General features: G+C 41.0%; 1 protein-coding gene across 2 annotated transcripts in view; it reads right to left on the bottom strand.

Annotated features, from left to right (window-relative positions):
• Positions 1 to 12,164: 12,164 nt before the first annotated feature.
• The window catches only part of gpc5b (glypican 5b), a 55,036-nt gene continuing 48,445 nt past the window's right edge, over positions 12,165 to 18,755 (bottom strand). For both annotated transcript variants that reach the window (XM_005923872.3, XM_005923871.3), the window contains exons 10-11: positions 16,277 to 16,380; positions 12,165 to 14,941 (exon numbers count right to left, since the gene is read on the bottom strand). In XM_005923872.3, the coding sequence (XP_005923934.2) occupies positions 14,846 to 14,941; positions 16,277 to 16,380 (200 nt within the window). In that variant the 3' untranslated portion in view covers positions 12,165 to 14,845. The remainder of the gene's footprint in view (positions 14,942 to 16,276; positions 16,381 to 18,755) is intronic.

Below are 18,755 nucleotides of genomic sequence, written 5' to 3' on the forward strand. Positions count from 1 at the left end.
ATAAATTAGAGTACAATTAGAGATGAGGAAAAAATAAAAAATGTAAAACTTTTTAATGATTTGCTTACATGAGAGTAATTTGATTTCATTGTATAATTTATTGTGTTGATGTCAAAACCACTTGGATTTCAAATGATTGTGTGTAGATAGATTTATTATGCACATGTTAAGGGAAGTAAAATTGTTAATACACATTTTAGCTGGAAAATCATACCTGTGACATTAACAGAAAGGTTTTGTTTTTGTTTTTTAAGATATTGTGCAACATTCTGCAGAAACCTCTGCCAGGGACTTTCAAAGCTTAAGGGATTTGGATGATTCCTCAGTGACACAGTGTTCAGTTGGCCCGCAGCTGGCAAATATCAGTCCAACGGCTGCCACAGAAACATAGTGAGGTCAGATTCAAGAGTATATGTGAGCCTTCAAGAGTTTTTTCTACAAGTAAATGCATGAAAGAAGACATATTATGTACACAGAAGAAATTAGCCTTCAGCAAAAAAAACCCTGATTCATGGAGGAGTCCCAAATGTCTCGTGTGCCACTGTAGGGAGGTCAGTGGCTGGTAGAGATTCAGTGCCTTCCTCCGGCTCAGTTTGGTGTGGCTGGTGGATGTGACCAATGAGCTGTCAGACCCGCTCCAATCTTCTCATCCAACATCCTCCCCCAGCAACAGCATCAGCAGCGCCAGGTCCTCAAGCTGACTGGAAAAGGTCAGTGGCAAGCCTGAAATTTGACTGACACACCACAAATGCAACTACAAGGTAATGTAGACGTGGCACACAATGTAATGTTGAGTCCCATGTGAGTGATGCTACACAGATTAGACTTTTAGAGCATGTGCTACTACAACTCCAGTTCCCAAAATAAGGACAGGACGCTGTACAAAATGTAAATAAAAACAGAACGAGATGATTTGTAAATCTTACAAACCCATATTTTATTCACAATAGAAATTTGAAAACATATCAAATGTTTAAACAGAGATTATTTCATGAAGATATATTAGCTCATTTTGAATTTGATGGCAGTGAAGTGATTGAAAAAGGTTGGGATGGGGGAGGAGCATTTCACAATAAATTAGATGAACTGGTCACAGGTCAGAAAGAAGTTTCAGAATAATGTTTCTCAACATACAATTGCAACAACTTTGAATATCTCACCATCTACATGATATCAAAAAAAGATTCAGAGAATCTGGAGAAATCTCTGTGCGCAGAAGACAAAGTTGAAAGTCAGTATCGGATGCCTGTGATATTCACGCACTCAGTCTGCACTGCATTCAAAACAGACATGATTGTGTCACTGTCAGTGAACACAGTTTGCATCCACAAGCAGAGGTTCAAGCTCCATCGGGCACATCAGCAGGGCTACAAGAAGAAGCAGAAGAGTCGGTGTGCTGAACTGGCCAACCTACAGTCCAGACTTTTCACCAACTGAAAACATTTGGAGCATCATAAAACCAAAAATACTATAAAGAATAGTAAAAATTTCAGCAACTGGTCTCTTTGGTTCCCAGACATTTACAGGCTGCTGTTAAAAGACGAGAGGATGCTACACAGTGTTAAACATGGCCCTATCCCAACTTTTTCCAAGATGTGTTGCTGTCATCAAATCCAAAATAAGCAATTATTTTTCTTGATATATTTTCTGTTTCTGGGTTTTTTAACAAATCATTTTACTCTGTTTTTTTAAACAACATCTCAATATAATCCTCAAGAACATCAGCTACAGTTGTGTGCTGTGTGCTTCCAGCTCATGCCATATCTTATCACACTGATCTTGACTCTGAAACATTTACATATGACAGGTGTGAATGTGAGTAGATGTACATGGACCCCATCATTTGGAAAGCGAGTTTTGGACAACATTGTGCTTCCCACTTTGCCGGAACAGTTAGAATTTCAGGAGGACAAAACTATTATGCACAAACTAGATCCATGAAGAGATTTCTTGTTTTGAACTTGACTGGCCTCCATTAAGCCCTGACCTCAGTTCCATCAGCACCTGCAGGATAAAAGGGAACTTAAGCCAAGAGCCACATCATCTCTCAACAGCCGCACTCAATCCCTGCAGCCAGTTTCTGAAATATAGCAGAGAACAGTGGCAGCAGTTATAACTGGACACTAATGCCAACGCTTTTAAGCACCTAATTTACAAGAAATAGTTAAGCTAGACTTTCACCTAAGCCAACACGCACACACACGTGCTCAGTTCTACACCAGGGCAAGTGTTAATCCAGCCAATGACTTATTGCCTTGGCAGGCTAAATACTGTTAGGATTAAAAGACATACCAGGCATCTTAACCCTCAGGAGAAAGACACTGATTAACCCAAAGCCCGTGCCACATACCTGTATTCCATGCCTGGAATATGAATGAGAACTTTCCATTTCAGGGAAGAGTCGGTGCAGCCAGTCTTCATATGAGAACGGTGTTTTCAATACATTCAACATGCACCAAATGTCAGATTAAAACGTCAAAACTAGGAAAAAGGTTTGAACTGCCATCAAACACATTTTTGAGGGTTTTAATTCCCTGCAACAATGTGGATGTTGTTTGTAGGACCAAGCGCATCTCGACTTTCCTTCTGGCAAGATGCTAGTGCGGGATTTCAGTGTCGGCTAAGGCCACAAAGCGGTGATGCCAAAACGTTGTCGGATTGTGTCCCTGCCCATCTGTTTGCACATTTCAATCACAGTTTATGTAGCATAAATAAATGAGACATGTCCTGAACCTTCCTTTTAAACTCAGTTTTGCATGTCTGAGTTATTTTTCCTGAGGCGCCACAACAGGCTAGTCAAGCCAGGTCAGATACACACAGCTGAATTAACCACAGGATTGAACTGGTTTCATGTGCTTAGTTCTGCTCTTGATCTCGTCTAAACTCTGCTTCACTCCCTTTTTTTTCTCTTCCTGTGAACTTCCTGCCCTCTTATATCTGCCCACGCATTCACGAGAAGAAAGTTCTAATACTTTAATACGTTCCAATCTATCCCTTCTTCACAATCATTTCCTCCTAGCTCTTCGCAGCCTCAAATGCAAAGCCTTATAGTTTGTGCAGATATATTGTAAAAGTTGGCTATTTTTTATGTGCATGCCAGTAAGGCTTCAGAGTATGAGGATGTCAGGGTTAAAGATTCTAAAAGACAAAGCAGGTTAGCTTGCTGTGACCTGTATACGGCTTCCTGAAGTATATGCTGCTCTGCTCTGCCTCCTTTCAAGTCTGTAAGTCAAAACAACACATATTTCACTCTCAAGAGGTTTTCAGCTAGTGACTCTCTTGACACACGCCAATCTGTCTTGGTGATGTGAGGCACCGAGCTAGTAAGAGACAAGAAATGCAGGTGAGGTCTGACTCTGCTGAACGAAGCAACGCATTGGTGCAAGGGGGTTTACCTAGGTAGCTCGATGCAGTGACATTTACGAAAGCCTGCCAGAAAGTGTCTGTCAGAAAGAGTGCCTACGCTACACTGTACGCAAACAAAAATGGACCATAAATCACAAAGATGATGAAACTTGAATGTCTTGCCTGCCCCAGAAAGTCCAAGCTAATCTGTCACTCAAGATAAGCTCTCTCAGCTTTAGTGAATAAGCATTGGAATTATGCAGTGGAAGTGAATGATTGGCTGGCATCCAGCTGAATTCGAGCCTGCTTCAACCTGAAAACACTCTGAAGTTACCATTGAAGACATCCTAACTGCATGTAGGAACGAGTCTTTCTGAGAAAAGCACAAAAGTACTAACCACACATGCAGAAACAAATTAACCTGTGAATCTTTGGACTGATAAGCAGTGATTTCCACCCTGATGGTGAACCCTAATGACTCCAGTGACCCCCTACTGCCACTTTAACACACGAGTGAGTTAAGACATTAGTTCAAGCAGCAGTGTCACACAATAACATGAGCTAAAACTGTTAGGCAGTGGCAGAGGAGCATCTTTTTGTGGTCTGATACATAAAATAACCGTTTTTCAATGCGGTCTTCAATATTGGAAAAAGGTGGAAGCATTGGGCCCTCAAATAATAGCCTTTCATGCAGTGATTTTAATAGCTAACAACAACGGCATCCGATTTAAAGGTGCTCATTCCAACCGCTTCACACTCAAACCACCTCGTTGCAAGCTGGACCACCGACTCCCAAAACCCTCCACCCTCGGCTGTACCTAGAAATTCTGTCCATAAAGCAACAAAAAGCAGCCATAACCAGGTCGAGCACTCGCCGGGAATGAATCTCATTTATTGCTGGCAAACCAAGCCTTCCCTGTGGTTGTGGAGGTCGAGCTAACACACACTACAGGCAGTTTTAGCACACAGTTTGCCTGATGCTATGATGAAGGCTTGGTGGCACAGCAAACAGTTGTTGCCTTCTTGTGATTCAGGAGCAAACTTTGTTGAGTAGATTTTCTGATGTTACTGTTGGACAGTCACATCTGCAGGTGATGTTTTCACTGCTGACTCCTTTCCATGTGTGGCATGACCCCGAGCATGTCCCAGATATCTCAGGTATGCCGAGCAACGTCTGCTGTTGATGGCTTCCAGCGTGGGAAGTTCAATCTGAGTCTTCTTAAAAATTATTGACAAAGTACTCCTACATCTGTTAATACTATGTGAGGCTTTAAATTACTACCCAAACTGATTTCAGTTTATTAAAACTCCGTAGGTGGAATTGAGTGTTTTTGACTAGGTTCCACTGGGACCTCAAAACAGTTGCATTTTTAAAAAGCACTAATCAAAGCAGAAATAGAAAACAAAGTTCTGACATCAATAGGAACAAAATGACTGACAAAACAATTGAAAATGGAATAAAAAAATTCAAAATTCTCTCTGGGGTCTGCATTGACTCTACTGGGTAGGATGATTGATTGTAACATGCTGGCAAACAGTCTCAGTTTATAACTATTATTAGACAGCAAGTATTTGCAAACTTTCTCCTATCAGTTTTAGAGTGACTGCAATCAGTCAAAGTCAGACCACAGTAGTTTGGAGACCGGATGCCTCCCACCAAGTGACCTTTGCACTTGTTCTATGACTGCCATTAGTTGTCCAGAGGTTCTGGCAACTACTTTAAATCGGTCGCTGCATGATAAAAAAAAAAATCAGAGCAATCATCTGACAACCACCATTTATCTTTTTCTTGGTTGCAAGGAGGTCACTGTCATATTTTGACTATGCATGTATGTCCATCTGTTATATAGATGGACATAGGCAGATGTCAGATATAGAGTGGGTGTATGAAACCTATAAACAACCAATTTACATGCTGTGATTTCAGCTATATTTAAAAACAACTGAGTGTAATCTGAGTCTGCATACTTGCGCTAAAGGTGAAAAGCGTGCAGAAGGATATCTCGACCATAACCGGTCAGTGATATGTGCCCTATCTTTAGCTCACAGTGGTGAAGAGTACTTCCAAATAATCCCGGATAGATTCCGAAATGTATTAACTTCCAAGGTGAGCCACGCCCCTCCTCTGGTCAGCTTTTAATGCGACTAACTAACCAGACAACCTCCTTTGTGTTGTTCACTTTTGTGCATTTCTCTGTCACGTGTAAAAAAGTTTGCTTTGACAGCAGCAGCTCAAATGTGATTAGAGCTACAGACGTAAAAACAGTCCTGGGTCTGATTGTATGAGACACTTATATTAACTCGTTAAAAAGGTGAATGATATGGGCCTTGAATCTGGTTTGGTCTTACGGCACTGATAGAAAGCCTCGATGTCTTTCTGGCATTGCAGTTTGCAGTAACAGTTAGTGTTTCTTCCACACAGAAGCTGAAGTTAAAAGTGCCTTTCAGCAAGACACTTAATCCTTAATTGCTTCACTAGAGCTGCCCTGATGTTGGCATTATAGACTGTGAAAAAGGAGGCTGCCAACTACTGTGAAGACGATCAGCTTTTGTGGTTAAACAGCTCCTAAACACTCAAACTAAATTAAGATTGCAGTGCCACGCCAGTGCTATTTGGATTTAGGCAGCAATCGGATGCTCTAAATCCACACATTTTCAGAAACAATGTTCTCATTCGCACAGATCAGACGCTAAGTTCCCCTTTTACTAAGTCCCTAAAATGTTGCTCTTCAGGATATAAAAGCATGAGCGCACATCACTGGAAATTGATTTGGGTAAATTCAAAGGCTCATTTCCAAACAGACAGATATACGATAAAATCCAGCGGATGTCAGCAAAGGGCGAGCATTTACCAGTTTGACCTTTGCAGTTGTGTCGTGGCACTTTCTAAATCAATTACAAATCCCACTGCGTTGCTTTGCCTCGAGTCCCATTTTTATAGCTAACGAAGCTCTAAAACTGCACGGAGCACATCAACATGTCTGCAATCAGTGCTCGCTGATATGATGTGTGTTTCAAAGGCTACACATACTAACATGATTTTAAATAGAACAAACCTCAGTCATAACCCATGGACAGGGTCAACAATAATCACAGCTCTGATTTCATTAGTGCCGGCACAGAGGAAGGATATTATTCAGCAAGAAACCTCATCAGCTCATCGAAAGAACATCCTGCAACACGCTCTGTCTCCCTGCCTCTCTCAGCCCTGAATCCTCATATAGTTCCTTTTTTTTTCATTTTCACCTACTTTACTGTTAAGCCCATCTCCCTCCTGCTTTCCTCTCTGTTCTTATAGCTCAGGGCTGTGCAGGCTGTTCTAGCCCTTTTGCGGTTTTTGGCTGAAAGAAACAAGAAAGACATTTTCCCCAGAGAAATTAGTCAAAGCAGATCGTGGCTTCATCAGGCAAAAGCAGGGATCTGTCCCATAAATGCAGTAGAAGAGAAATATCAACAATAATGAATAAAAATAAATGAAATAATAAAGAAAGTTTCAGAATGACACAGACATCATGGGTGGAACTTGGATCTGCCGGCATAAGGATGAGGGATGGCAGACATTCCTCCTCCCAGTCTCTCCCGTTTGTGCTTTCTCTCCCTCCCCTGCCCTCTTCTTCTTGGTGGCAATTCACATTCAGCGATGTCTTTATTTCCCAACATGCCTCGGCAGGATCCTGTGCCAGCCAAGTAATTTGTGCCAACTTTGTGACCATGCCAATCCAATCACAGTAATCTTGCACAGGGCCAGAGGCCAAAGACCTGCAGCCACGTTCCCATATAACATATACATAAATAAAGCTTTCACAGCTTCAGTGTCTGTATGTTTAAAATATTTTTAGTGACCTAGATGTAGTGGATGATCCAAAAGTAAAATCCAAATCTAAAAAGAAGTAAAAATATTTATTATGAGGTAAAATGTAAACCTACAGAACTTTATCTTCTGTTCTAGCGGAGATTCGGTTTTGTGGAATTTGCATATAAAGGTCAGGTCTATGCCACAGTTTTGTTATTGGTTTTTTCCTTGATATTATTTTTTAATTAAAAGTGTTTCCAATGTCATTAATAAAAGTTAACACTTTCCACTCTAGAGATCCCTGTATCTGTTATTAAAATTCAGTCTGCAGCAATTTTTCAAAGGTTGTGGAGTGTGGCACATTCAGTGAAGATTGATGATGATGACTAAAAGGATGCAGATTTGTTGTGCTTCATTTCTGTTGCAGCAAATTTGCTAGCCTAGAGTTTAGAGTTGATTTTTTTATAACAGGTTCAATAACAGTGGCTAATGACTCATTGTTGTAAGGTTCCTGTTTGCTCTCTAATTTACAGTTTTGATTGGGCTGAGGTTTTTAAATCTCACTCCAGTCTGGCGATGGGATAAGGACACTTATTGCATTTTAAACTTCATCCAAGCTACTCATTGAAGCCAAGATTGCTCATTTTTCATTTCATTTGTGGAGCCATCACTCACTAAATTTGAGGAGTTTTCTTTTTCATGATGAGAGTAACCCCAAAACAGCTTATCTCGCTTTAAGTGTCACACTGTGACTTTACAAGACTATGCATAATTTGTATTAATTGATGGAAACACTTGAACAAAACTACATTTAGAGCATTTATATGGATCATGCAAATGAGTAGTTGTTTTTAAATTTGACCAAAAGTGAGCTCAGAAATTACACCTGGAAGGAGTCACTTTGTTTATTTGTGTGAAGCTTTGTCTCTCCTTTAGTATGTGCATATTTGGGAGATGGAGTAGACAACAACATCAAATGGTTTGTGTCCCCACATACTCATCTTTTAATTGCTAGCTATGCTCAAAGCTAGCACTTACGAGCATCACGTTACACATTACATTTCATTGCACAGACCATTAGCGTTCTGGCCCTTTCAGGGGCTTCTCTGGTTATATTGATATGGTTTTACTTGTTGTAATGGCATTTGTTTTACATGTGAGCAGAGACATTAGCATTTTATTAGGTACACCTTGCTAGCTACTCATCACATTCCCAAGAGATCCATAATGTGATGAGAACGTCACAAAATTGCTGCAGATTTGTTGGCTGCACATCCATGGTGTAAATTATCCTAAGGTGCTCTGTTGGCTTGAGATCTGGTGAGTGTGAAGGCCATTCGAGTACACTGAGCTCATTTTTATGTTCAACAAACCAGTTTGAGATGATTTGAGCTTTGTGACTGCTGTAGATCATCTGCTTCAAGGTTTAATGTGAGGTGCACTGAAAGATGCTCTTCTGCATACCTTGGTTGTAATGAGTGCATATTTGACTTGAAGTGGTCTGACCATCATCCTTTTCTCTTTTTCTGTGCATTCAGAACACCAGCCTGTCTTGCCAACAACCACGCCACATTCAAAGTCTCATAAATCACCTTTCTTTTCTTCTGATGCTCTGTTTGAACTCCAGTTGGCTGTCTTGACCATGTCCACATGAATGAATGTAATGGATCGCTGCCAAGTGATTGGCCCATTAGATATTTTGGTTATGAGTATTGAACAGGTATAGCTAATAACATGTACAGTGAATGCATATATGCAGATGCCTGTTGATTCCTGCTATTCATTGGAATTATATAAATGCAGCTGCCATACTTCACAGGGTCCACTAAGTCTCTTAATGCAGTGGAACTATATGAAGAGTTTGTACTCGGTTAATCAGTTTGCCTTGAAATGGGCACTGCAGAAGAGACATTTGGCTCAAAGTCTCTCCTCCTCACTGCTGCATGTCTTTATCTATTAAGAATCTATACATAAAACAAAAGCTTAATTTCGTTTCAGGACAGTTGCTAAACATTAAGCTAGTCTGAGCTTCTCAATCATGAGGAATCATTTCTTTCACTGAACATCAATAGGCCTGATATTTTATACAGGAACTGGTCAGAACCCAATGAGTGAGATGGCAGTGGCAGAGATGCATCGCATGTCTTACTGTAGAGTGTAGTGCTCAGTCTGGCTGGTCTCTTTTTAGTTAATTTTTGGGAGTTGAAACGCAATCTACATTTTGGTTACACTGCTGCAATGACTCATGATCCATGTAATGGACTCCAGTGTACTCTAGTTGTATTTTTGCTGTCTGATGTCTTCAGAAGACAGTAAAAGTAGAGTTACCGTCAGGCTTGTGTAAACAAAGCACCATGTGTGGAAGAATATGTTGGTGATTAGGTTGTCTGGCAAGCTGCCCCACATCGGAGTTAGCAAAGTGGAAATAATCAAAGAAATAATCAAAACCAAACATATAAAATGATAAAAGTGTTTTTCTCTTGATAGCTTCAAATCACTCATCTGTAATTTCTCCTCTATAGAGGTGTGAAGTTGAAGTTAACCCGACGATTACAGCCACACTAGAAGCATTAATGTCACATTAATGAGAGGGTGACTCCTCCTTAATGGGAGAATTCGTGCAACAGTGCGGCTATGCTGGCTGGTTTAAGATGCAGATTTTGTTCTTTTTATTTTAGACTTCAGTTTCAGTTCTGTTTGTAGATTTTATTCAGATCTTCTAACCTTAATTTAAAAAAACAATTTTTTAGATATATCAAAAACTACACTACATATTTAAAAACACAGTTTATTATTAAAAATATCCAACTGATGGTGATTAATGACACAACAGTAGCAGGACACAGTACATTACAGTGGTGAGTTTCACATCAGTCACTGATGTTAGCATTAGCGCATTAACATTAACATTAGCGCAGTGGCTTGAGCTACACGGCTGTAGCTAACAAGTTGTTCTTACTGTATTCTGGTTCCTCTGCATCCTGCTAAATAACAACAAAAATTAGGATTCCTAAACTAAGAGAGCTGTTAAACTTTGATCAAGAAAACATAATGACTTTTATCCAACGATGACAAAGTTTATTCGCCGTACACCAGTATGCTTTGACATGCTACTTAGCACTTTGATGCACCAAAGTGTTATACTCAAAATCACACACAGATTCATAATGACATCATTTTTTCGCTATTGGTTTCTCAATGTCAATTTCTCATCTCAACTTTACAGCAGAGACCACAAAGTTGAGAACACCAAGTTTAATCTGTTTGATCTGCAGTTCCTAAATAATTTAGTTCTTCCGATTATCTCGATAGATTATCTCGACAGAATAACTATTAATAAAACTGAGTTCTTATTATGAGAAAAAAATAACAATTTAACAACCTAAACAATATATGACATTTTTTAAAATTTTAAATTTCCTTCAAAGCATGTGATTGACCAAAGGTAGGCTTCAGAAAAACCAAAAAAGTCCTCTGCTCGTGTACAGTGGGGCAAAAAAGTATTTAGTCAGCCACCGATTGTGCAAGTTCCCCCACCTAAAATGATGACAGAGGTCAGTAATTTGCACCAGAGGTACACTTCAACTGTGAGAGACAGAATGTGAAAAAAAAATCCATGAATCCACATGGTAGGATTTGTAAAGAATTTATTCGTAAATCAGGGTGGAAAATAAGTATTTGGTCAATAACAAAAATACAACTCAATACTTTGTAACATAACCTTTGTTGGCAATAACAGAGGTCAAACGTTTACTATAGGTCTTTACCAGGTTTGCACACACAGTAGCTGGTATTTTGGCCCATTCCTCCATGCAGATCTTCTCGAGAGCAGTGATGTTTTGGGGCTGTCGCCGAGCAACACGGACTTTCAACTCCCGCCACAGATTTTCTATGGGGTTGAGGTCTGGAGACTGGCTAGGCCACTCCAGGACTTTCAAATGCTTCTTACGGAGCCACTCCTTTGTTGCCCGGGCGGTGTGTTTTGGATCATTGTCATGTTGGAAGACCCAGCCTCGTTTCATCTTCAAAGTTCTCACTGATGGAAGGAGGTTTTGGCTCAAAATCTCACGATACATGGCCCCATTCATTCTGTCCTTAACACGGATCAGTCGTCCTGTCCCCTTGGCAGAAAAACAGCCCCATAGCATGATGTTTCCACCCCCATGCTTCACAGTAGGTATGGTGTTCTTGGGATGCAACTCAGTATTCTTCTTCCTCCAAACACGACGAGTTGAGTTTATACCAAAAAGTTCTACTTTGGTTTCATCTGACCACATGACATTCTCCCAATCCTCTGCTGTATCATCCATGTGCTCTCTGGCAAACTTCAGACGGGCCTGGACATGCACTGGCTTCAGCAGCGGAACACGTCTGGCACTGCGGGATTTGATTCCCTGCCGTTGTAGTGTGTTACTGATGGTGACCTTTGTTACTTTGGTCCCAGCTCTCTGCAGGTCATTCACCAGGTCCCCCCGTGTGGTTCTGGGATCTTTGCTCACCGTTCTCATGATCATTTTGACCCCACGGGATGAGATCTTGCGTGGAGCCCCAGATCGAGGGAGATTATCAGTGGTCTTGTATGTCTTCCATTTTCTGATGATTGCTCCCACAGTTGATTTTTTCACACCAAGCTGCTTGCCTATTGTAGATTCACTCTTCCCAGTCTGGTGCAGGTCTACAATACTTTTCCTGGTGTCCTTCGAAAGCTCTTTGGTCTTGGCCATGGCGGAGTTTGGAGTCTGACTGTTTGAGGCTGTGGACAGGTGTCTTTTATACAGATGATGAGTTCAAACAGGTGCCATTCATACAGGTAACGAGTGGGGGACAGAAAAGCTTCTTACAGAAGATGTTACAGGTCTGTGAGAGCCAGAGATTTTCCTTGTTTGAGGTGACCAAATACTTATTTTCCACCCTAATTTACGAATAAATTCTTTACAAATCCTACCATGTGGATTCATGGATTTTTTTTTCACATTCTGTCTCTCACAGTTGAAGTGTACCTCTGGTGCAAATTACTGACCTCTGTCATCATTTTAAGTGGGGGAACTTGCACAATCGGTGGCTGACTAAATACCTTTTTGCCCCACTGTATATCAGTCGGTGTGTTGTAGGCCCAGAAGGAGCTGTGAAAGATGGTAGAGTTTGGACTGAATCCAAAAACTCATCCCATTTAGGTATAGCGTTTAAACAGTAATCAAATGATAGCACATTTGTTTGAAGGTTATGTTGTAAAAGCATCCTGCTGTGTAACATAGGTTTTGGGCTCACTGCCCAGATATTTCACACACTTAAGCTCATAATGGTATTTCTTAAGCTGTCAATCATCTGTCTCTCCCTCATAAATAAAAAGACTCGGACCATGAAAGCAGACACATTTTTTAAAAATTTCACTGTACTTAGTAAAAGACAAATACTACCCTCAATCATTCGCTCTCTACGAGGTGAAACCTCAAGAAAAGAGGTTTTTAAGAGGGTATATTTCTGAGGCAGTTAATGTAACCAGCACAGTGTGATATAACCAAGACAAACAAGGCCAACCATCCACAGACATAAATAGATTAGAAGTCTGTTAAATGATTCATTTGTACCCTATTGAATATCTTTAACCAGTCTCCCAGTTGGCTGTCCAGCTGTTGGGTGCATATTTGAGCTTCAACAGAGAGCCAAAAGGATTTGATAATTGTAATATCCATCCATCCTCTTCTGCTTATCCGGGGTGGGTCACAGGGTCAGCAGCCGAAGCACAGAATCCCAGACTTCCCTCTTCCCAGCCACCTCCTCCAGCTTGTGTGAGGGAACACGAACGTGTTCCCAGGCCAGCCAAGAGATTTAATCTCCCCACCGTGTCCTGGGCCTCCTTCCAGTGGGACATGCCCGGAACACCTCACCCAGGAAGTATTCTTGTCTGATGCCCAAACAACCTCAACTGGCTCCTTTCGATGTGGATCATGTGGATCATCATTTGAGCAGGAGGTGCTCTACCCTGAGCCCCTTCTGGTCAAACTCCTATCTCTAAGGGAGAGGCCAGCCATCATCCGCAATCTCGTTCTTTCGGTCACTACCCAAAGTTCATGACCATAGGTGAGGGTAGGGATGTAGGGACGCTCAGCTCTCTCGTCACCACCAGATGCAACGTCTGCATCACTGCAACCGCAGCACCAGTGTGTCTGTCCATCTCTCGCTCCCCTCTCCTCTCGCTCGTGACATGGGGTGGGCACTTCAACCTTTTACAGCCAAGGACTATTCTCATTTTAAGCAGGAGGCCACCAGCTGATGAAGCAAACAGAACCACATCATCTGCAAATGATATGAACTGAATCGGTGACAAAGGGCAGCCCTGGTGGAGTCCAACACCATCGGCAACAAGTTCGACTCATTCCTGGCTATGGGGACCAAGTTCTTGCAATGGTTGTATAAGGATCGAATGGCTCGTAGCAACAGGCCAGACACCCCATACTCCCGAAGTACCACCCACATAACACTCAGAGGGAAACTCCACAAAATGCATGCGGACTGGTTCGGCAATCTTCAGTCATAATTGTAATATGAATTATTAATTACATCACGTTTGGATCTCGGCTCAGCTGTGCCCTGATCACTATCTCTGTATTCCATCATTTCCCCTCACTGGAGACAATCTGATATCACAAAAATCAGATGTAGAAAAAGCTTGAATAGTAAAGACAAGCCTACAGTACTGTTAAATGTCTTAAACGTTACCTCACTGAAGGAGAAAGCAAATTCAATTAATACAAATTGGATGAGAAGCCAGCCTTTGAAAGCACATGACAGTTCATGTTTGCATATGAAAATGAGACATCGCATTATTTATTGTTCAGGCAGATGGTTGTCTCTTTTCCTGGGTGCTTTTTCATATTCTTATGTTTTGACAGAGCCTTCTGTTGAATAATTGAATTTCAAGTTTTACTTACATCTGTTGTATTCATTAGTACGGTGCTTTTACAGTTTTGGAGATTTTGCATCTGAAGAAGAAACATAACAAATTTCTCCACAACCTATAAGCTAGCTTCAGTTTGCACAATTACTGAGCAAACTGTGAACATCTTCACTAAACTGCAAGACCATCTGTTAATAGTCTGAAGTAACACATAGCTGGTTGTTTTGCTTTTTTAAGAAAGTGCCTAGATGAACTTTTACAGCCTGTATCTTCTTCATTAATGAGGCTTCACAAGTTTTCGTTCCCTCCAACCACACTCCTTCGCTAATGAGGGAGGTCCTCAGCATGAACTATACTTGCTACAGGTCTTAGTGTCTGTGGAAGATACTGTACATCTTTTAAAGATAATACTAAACCAAACATCCCTTAATGTCCTGCTCTGATCTAGAATAACCTCAATTTACACTCAATCATTTGTTATCCTTAGAAATTCTTTATATAAATATATATAATATATATATTTGTATTTACATATCACTTCAAAAAAAGTCAGTAGTGCTGTGTGGTCTATTCTATAAAAGTTAAATACAAATGAACACATGTAGAGGTAAGTACAGGTAATACAAAAAATTGCATACTGCACACCTGTAGCTGTGTTAAACCAACAGCTAGGTGACCCAGAACAACATAACAATCATTTCGGTTGAGCTGTGCTTACAGAAAGTACTCAGCGTCACACGCGCACACACAAAAATACAGTCTTTCAACACTTCCTGTCACTGTACAGCCCCAAATCTTTCTCCTCCTCATCAGCGTGGTTCCCATGGTGACAGCAGAAAGAGCAGCAGAGAGAGCAGGGTCAAAGGCTCAAAAGTCATCGTGTGGGCGGAGCCTTTAACAGGCACCTGACGAAGGATAGGCAATAAGATACAACATTACAGAAAATAGAGTTAACAAGAAAATATATATATATATATATATATATATATGATAACAGATACAAATAAAAACACCTTCAAAGCAGTGGTACAATACAGTGGTCCCTCGCTATAACACAGTTCACCTTTCGCAACACCAGCTGGCTTTGCTGATTTTTTTTTTTAACAGCGCATTGTGTTCTGCGTCCTGATTGGCTGTAGACCATTGTCAATCAATCTCGTGTCATGTCTCCAGTACAGTATAGGATGAGTTCAGCTTGTCAAATTTACATGAGTCTTCGATCGCTAGCAGTGTGACTCTGAAGTGCTGTACTGTATGTTGTGGGTGCCTTTGGTTTCATTCTATAATACTGGACTTATTATTCTACGAAGGTTTGAACTTTGAGTGTTTAAACAAAAGAGAAAAGTGTGAAAATGTTCATGCCTGTCCTCGGAAACTGTATAAAGTGTGTAGTGAGTGGTTTTACAGCCTTAAAACATCTACCGGTATAATAATTGTAAAACATAAAGTTAGCTACTTCGCAGATTTCACCTATCGCGGGTTATTTTTAGAACGTAACTCCCGCAATAAACGAGGGACCACTATATAAAGAAACGAGGGGCGACTCAAGACTTTTCGCTGTACTTACATTTGTAAGTATGTGTACATCTTTAGAAATAAAACTAGGTTTGCTGTAGTTGCTCAACTAAAAAAATAGAAACAAAAACTAAATCTACGATCCCATCTGTATGTTTATTGAACTTCAGGGAGAGCAAGCAGTGGTGTTACATCACACAGCAGACACTATTCAATGAAAAGTGCGTCATCCAGGAACAACATTGATATCAAGTTGCATCAGGCTCTCTCTGACAGAGCTCTGCATGTGACGGGCTGATCGATCACTCTGCGTTTGCTTCTCAGTAATTAATCAGAGGAGCTCATTGCAGTGGTTTGAAGGAGGTGTGGGTGGGTGTGAAATAACCCAAAAAGTATTGGAAAACGGTCAGAGGATTTCAGGCCTCAGAATCGTCGATACTGATGCACAACTACAGATCCGTCCCTAATGCTCCATGAAAGTCGGCAAAAATCGATTCGGTTGTCAAAAAAAAGAATCGTTCCAAATAACTCTCGAGTCTGTCTGCACTTGTATGAGTGTTGATGCACGGGATTTGTTTCACTTCTGTTTGGCTGATACGTTTTCAGTCACATAGCCTGTTCGAACCATTCCCGCCCCTTTCTTTGTCTTTGAAATGGGCAGACAATTATTGCCATGTCTGCTAACCTGTCATGTTTACTTATTGTTCTGTGTTCTTTTTACTTACCTGTGTAGGTGGAAGAAGATGAGGCAGGACTGGGCGACGACGAGGTGGGGTCCTGTCCTTTCCCTCTGGACTACGACCGCTGGGTGCATCACCTGGCTCGTCCCCTGAACAAAAGCAAAAAATAAGATGATTTTAGCATGACAGTATATAAGATTAGATCAAGATCAAGTTAAGATCCCAGAACATGCTCACTGATGAAAATCTGCCATTAAAATCCCCATTAAATTAAGAGAGAATACTTGTGGAAGTTATTTTGGTTCTGTTTTTACTCTCATGGTTGCACACAATCTTGCATTATTTATGACTGTTTTGTTGATTAGAACTAAAAGATTTATGGACTTCGCCGCACCCACCCACAGCTTCGCACAGTGTGAATACCGTTACCTTACAAGGCATAAACTCACACAGATGTGCAAAATGTTGCTTCGTCTAATGGGTATGCGGCCGCACTTTCATATAGGTGTGTGTGTGTGTGTGTGTGTGTGTGTTGGAAGGACTCCAGACTTATCGCAGGAGAAACTCAGGTAAGTGAGTGGATTAGGACAGGAGGGAAACAGACTTTGCCGGTGGCTAAACACAGTTGCACACATGCATATTTCAGTCTGAGACATTGTCATACACACCTGCACTGTCGCAAGAAAACTCGTTCATAACGAGCTCTTGCTCTCTGTAATATCTTGGCACAAACACGCTAACACACACACACAGAGTCATACACACACCTGCTTGGGAAGAAATCTGATTCCGTCTCTTACAATACATATTGTCATGCAGTACAATAGACAAAGAGCTTCTTTCAGTCGCTGAGGAATGAGGCGAGTTTGTTAATGTTGAAACACTCACACAGATATTATATCTCACTATTACAGACAGAAAATATGAGAAATTTAAAACAGAAACACGGACAACCTCCTTCAAAATATCAGCGTGCGAGACGCCTGATGTGTTTTTGTTTTCCACCGCGTCTGTGCCGATGATAGAGGTGATTTACTCGCAGCAGAATGTTTACCAATTAGGCATCTGTCCTTTATTGTGTGCACCGTTGACAAATAGCAGCATGGAGCAATATGGGACCCTGGGTTCCTATCTGAACAAACATTGCATTCACGCCTGTGTTTGTGTGTGGTCTTGCTCTGTGACCATCTGTTCCCATCAGAATCGAAAACCTCGAGTCACATCTGGTTTGAACCTGTTTAGGAGACAGAATTGGGTCGTGTCATTATTGATTTGCCACAATAACAAGTGCAGCGAGACGAATTCATGTTTCATTTTTAGCACAATATTAACCGAGCCTCTCTTTCCTTTGCACTGAGCTTAGTTTGATGAAAAATGTGGGAGGAGGGAGGCAGGCGCGTTGTCCACTTTGTTAGACAACATTAACTTTGAAACATCAGAGCTTAATGTTTCCCCTGAGTACGCGCATGCAGATGTAAGCATGCCCAGTGCATTAGCGGCATTTTCCCCAATCAATTATAGGAAACAAAATGATGACTGAAGGAAAACTATTAAAATACATGCAGAGAGTTCACATATATATATGTATATATATATGTTGTAGTGGCAACAACACAGTTGCTTATCTACCTCAGTGACCTCGTGCCCAGACTCTGCTTCCTTAACAGAAGATGTGTCAGAGGGATTAAAGAGATCCGATGCAACAATTACACAACTGATCACCAATCTGTGACCTAGGGTGTCCTTATGTTCAAACATAGTGTAGATTATGGAGAAACTGTGGTTTATACATAAGTCCATTTACAGAACGCCACTCGGGTTCAAATCAGTCAGGCCGTTCCTCCCAATCACACCCCTCCATTGCCCATGTGACCATTGAAGTCACTGGATTAAGCACCCTCATGCAGCCCACCCAGCGACTCCAAGAAGGCAGGGTGCACTGATCAGATAACTGCGAACAACAGTAAGCAAGCAAAAAGGATGCAAGTGCAACATCCACAGCCTGCTGCTTCTCACTAAGAGCAACTCTAGATTAGATCAGAGAGCAGCATTCAGACATAAATATTTTTTTGAGTTTTCTTCTCAGTATATGAAACTATATTAGCATTTTAACACTTGAATACTTCAGCATATGTCCTTTTAGCTAAATGCAATTTTAAAATTTGGATTTTTTTTGTGCAATTTGTCTTGTAAAAAAAGGCAAGAAATTTAATTGTAAACCTTCACTGATATTTCCACTTGGATTGACTTGCTTGAGCCCGTGTCACTTCAGCTTGTATGTGTGTGTGCATGTGTGTGTCACAACACACAGTCTCCTCCTACATGCCCTTTGGCATGTTTGTTTCTTAGCAACAATCCAGAACACATCACATATAGCAGACTGTCTAGAAATATGTGTATGGACACACACAGCTACAGGTGATTAATTGCTTCTGGACCTACTCATGGTGTAGTTTAACCTTTATTGCCACCTGCAAGGATGGGGTTATCGTTGTGTGTGTGTGTGTGTGTGTGTGTGTGTGTG

This window comes from Haplochromis burtoni, unplaced genomic scaffold (genome assembly GCF_018398535.1).
Source record: "Haplochromis burtoni strain Fernald_Lab_line unplaced genomic scaffold, NCSU_Asbu1 Contig_53, whole genome shotgun sequence".
Lineage (NCBI taxonomy): Eukaryota > Metazoa > Chordata > Actinopteri > Cichliformes > Cichlidae > Haplochromis > Haplochromis burtoni.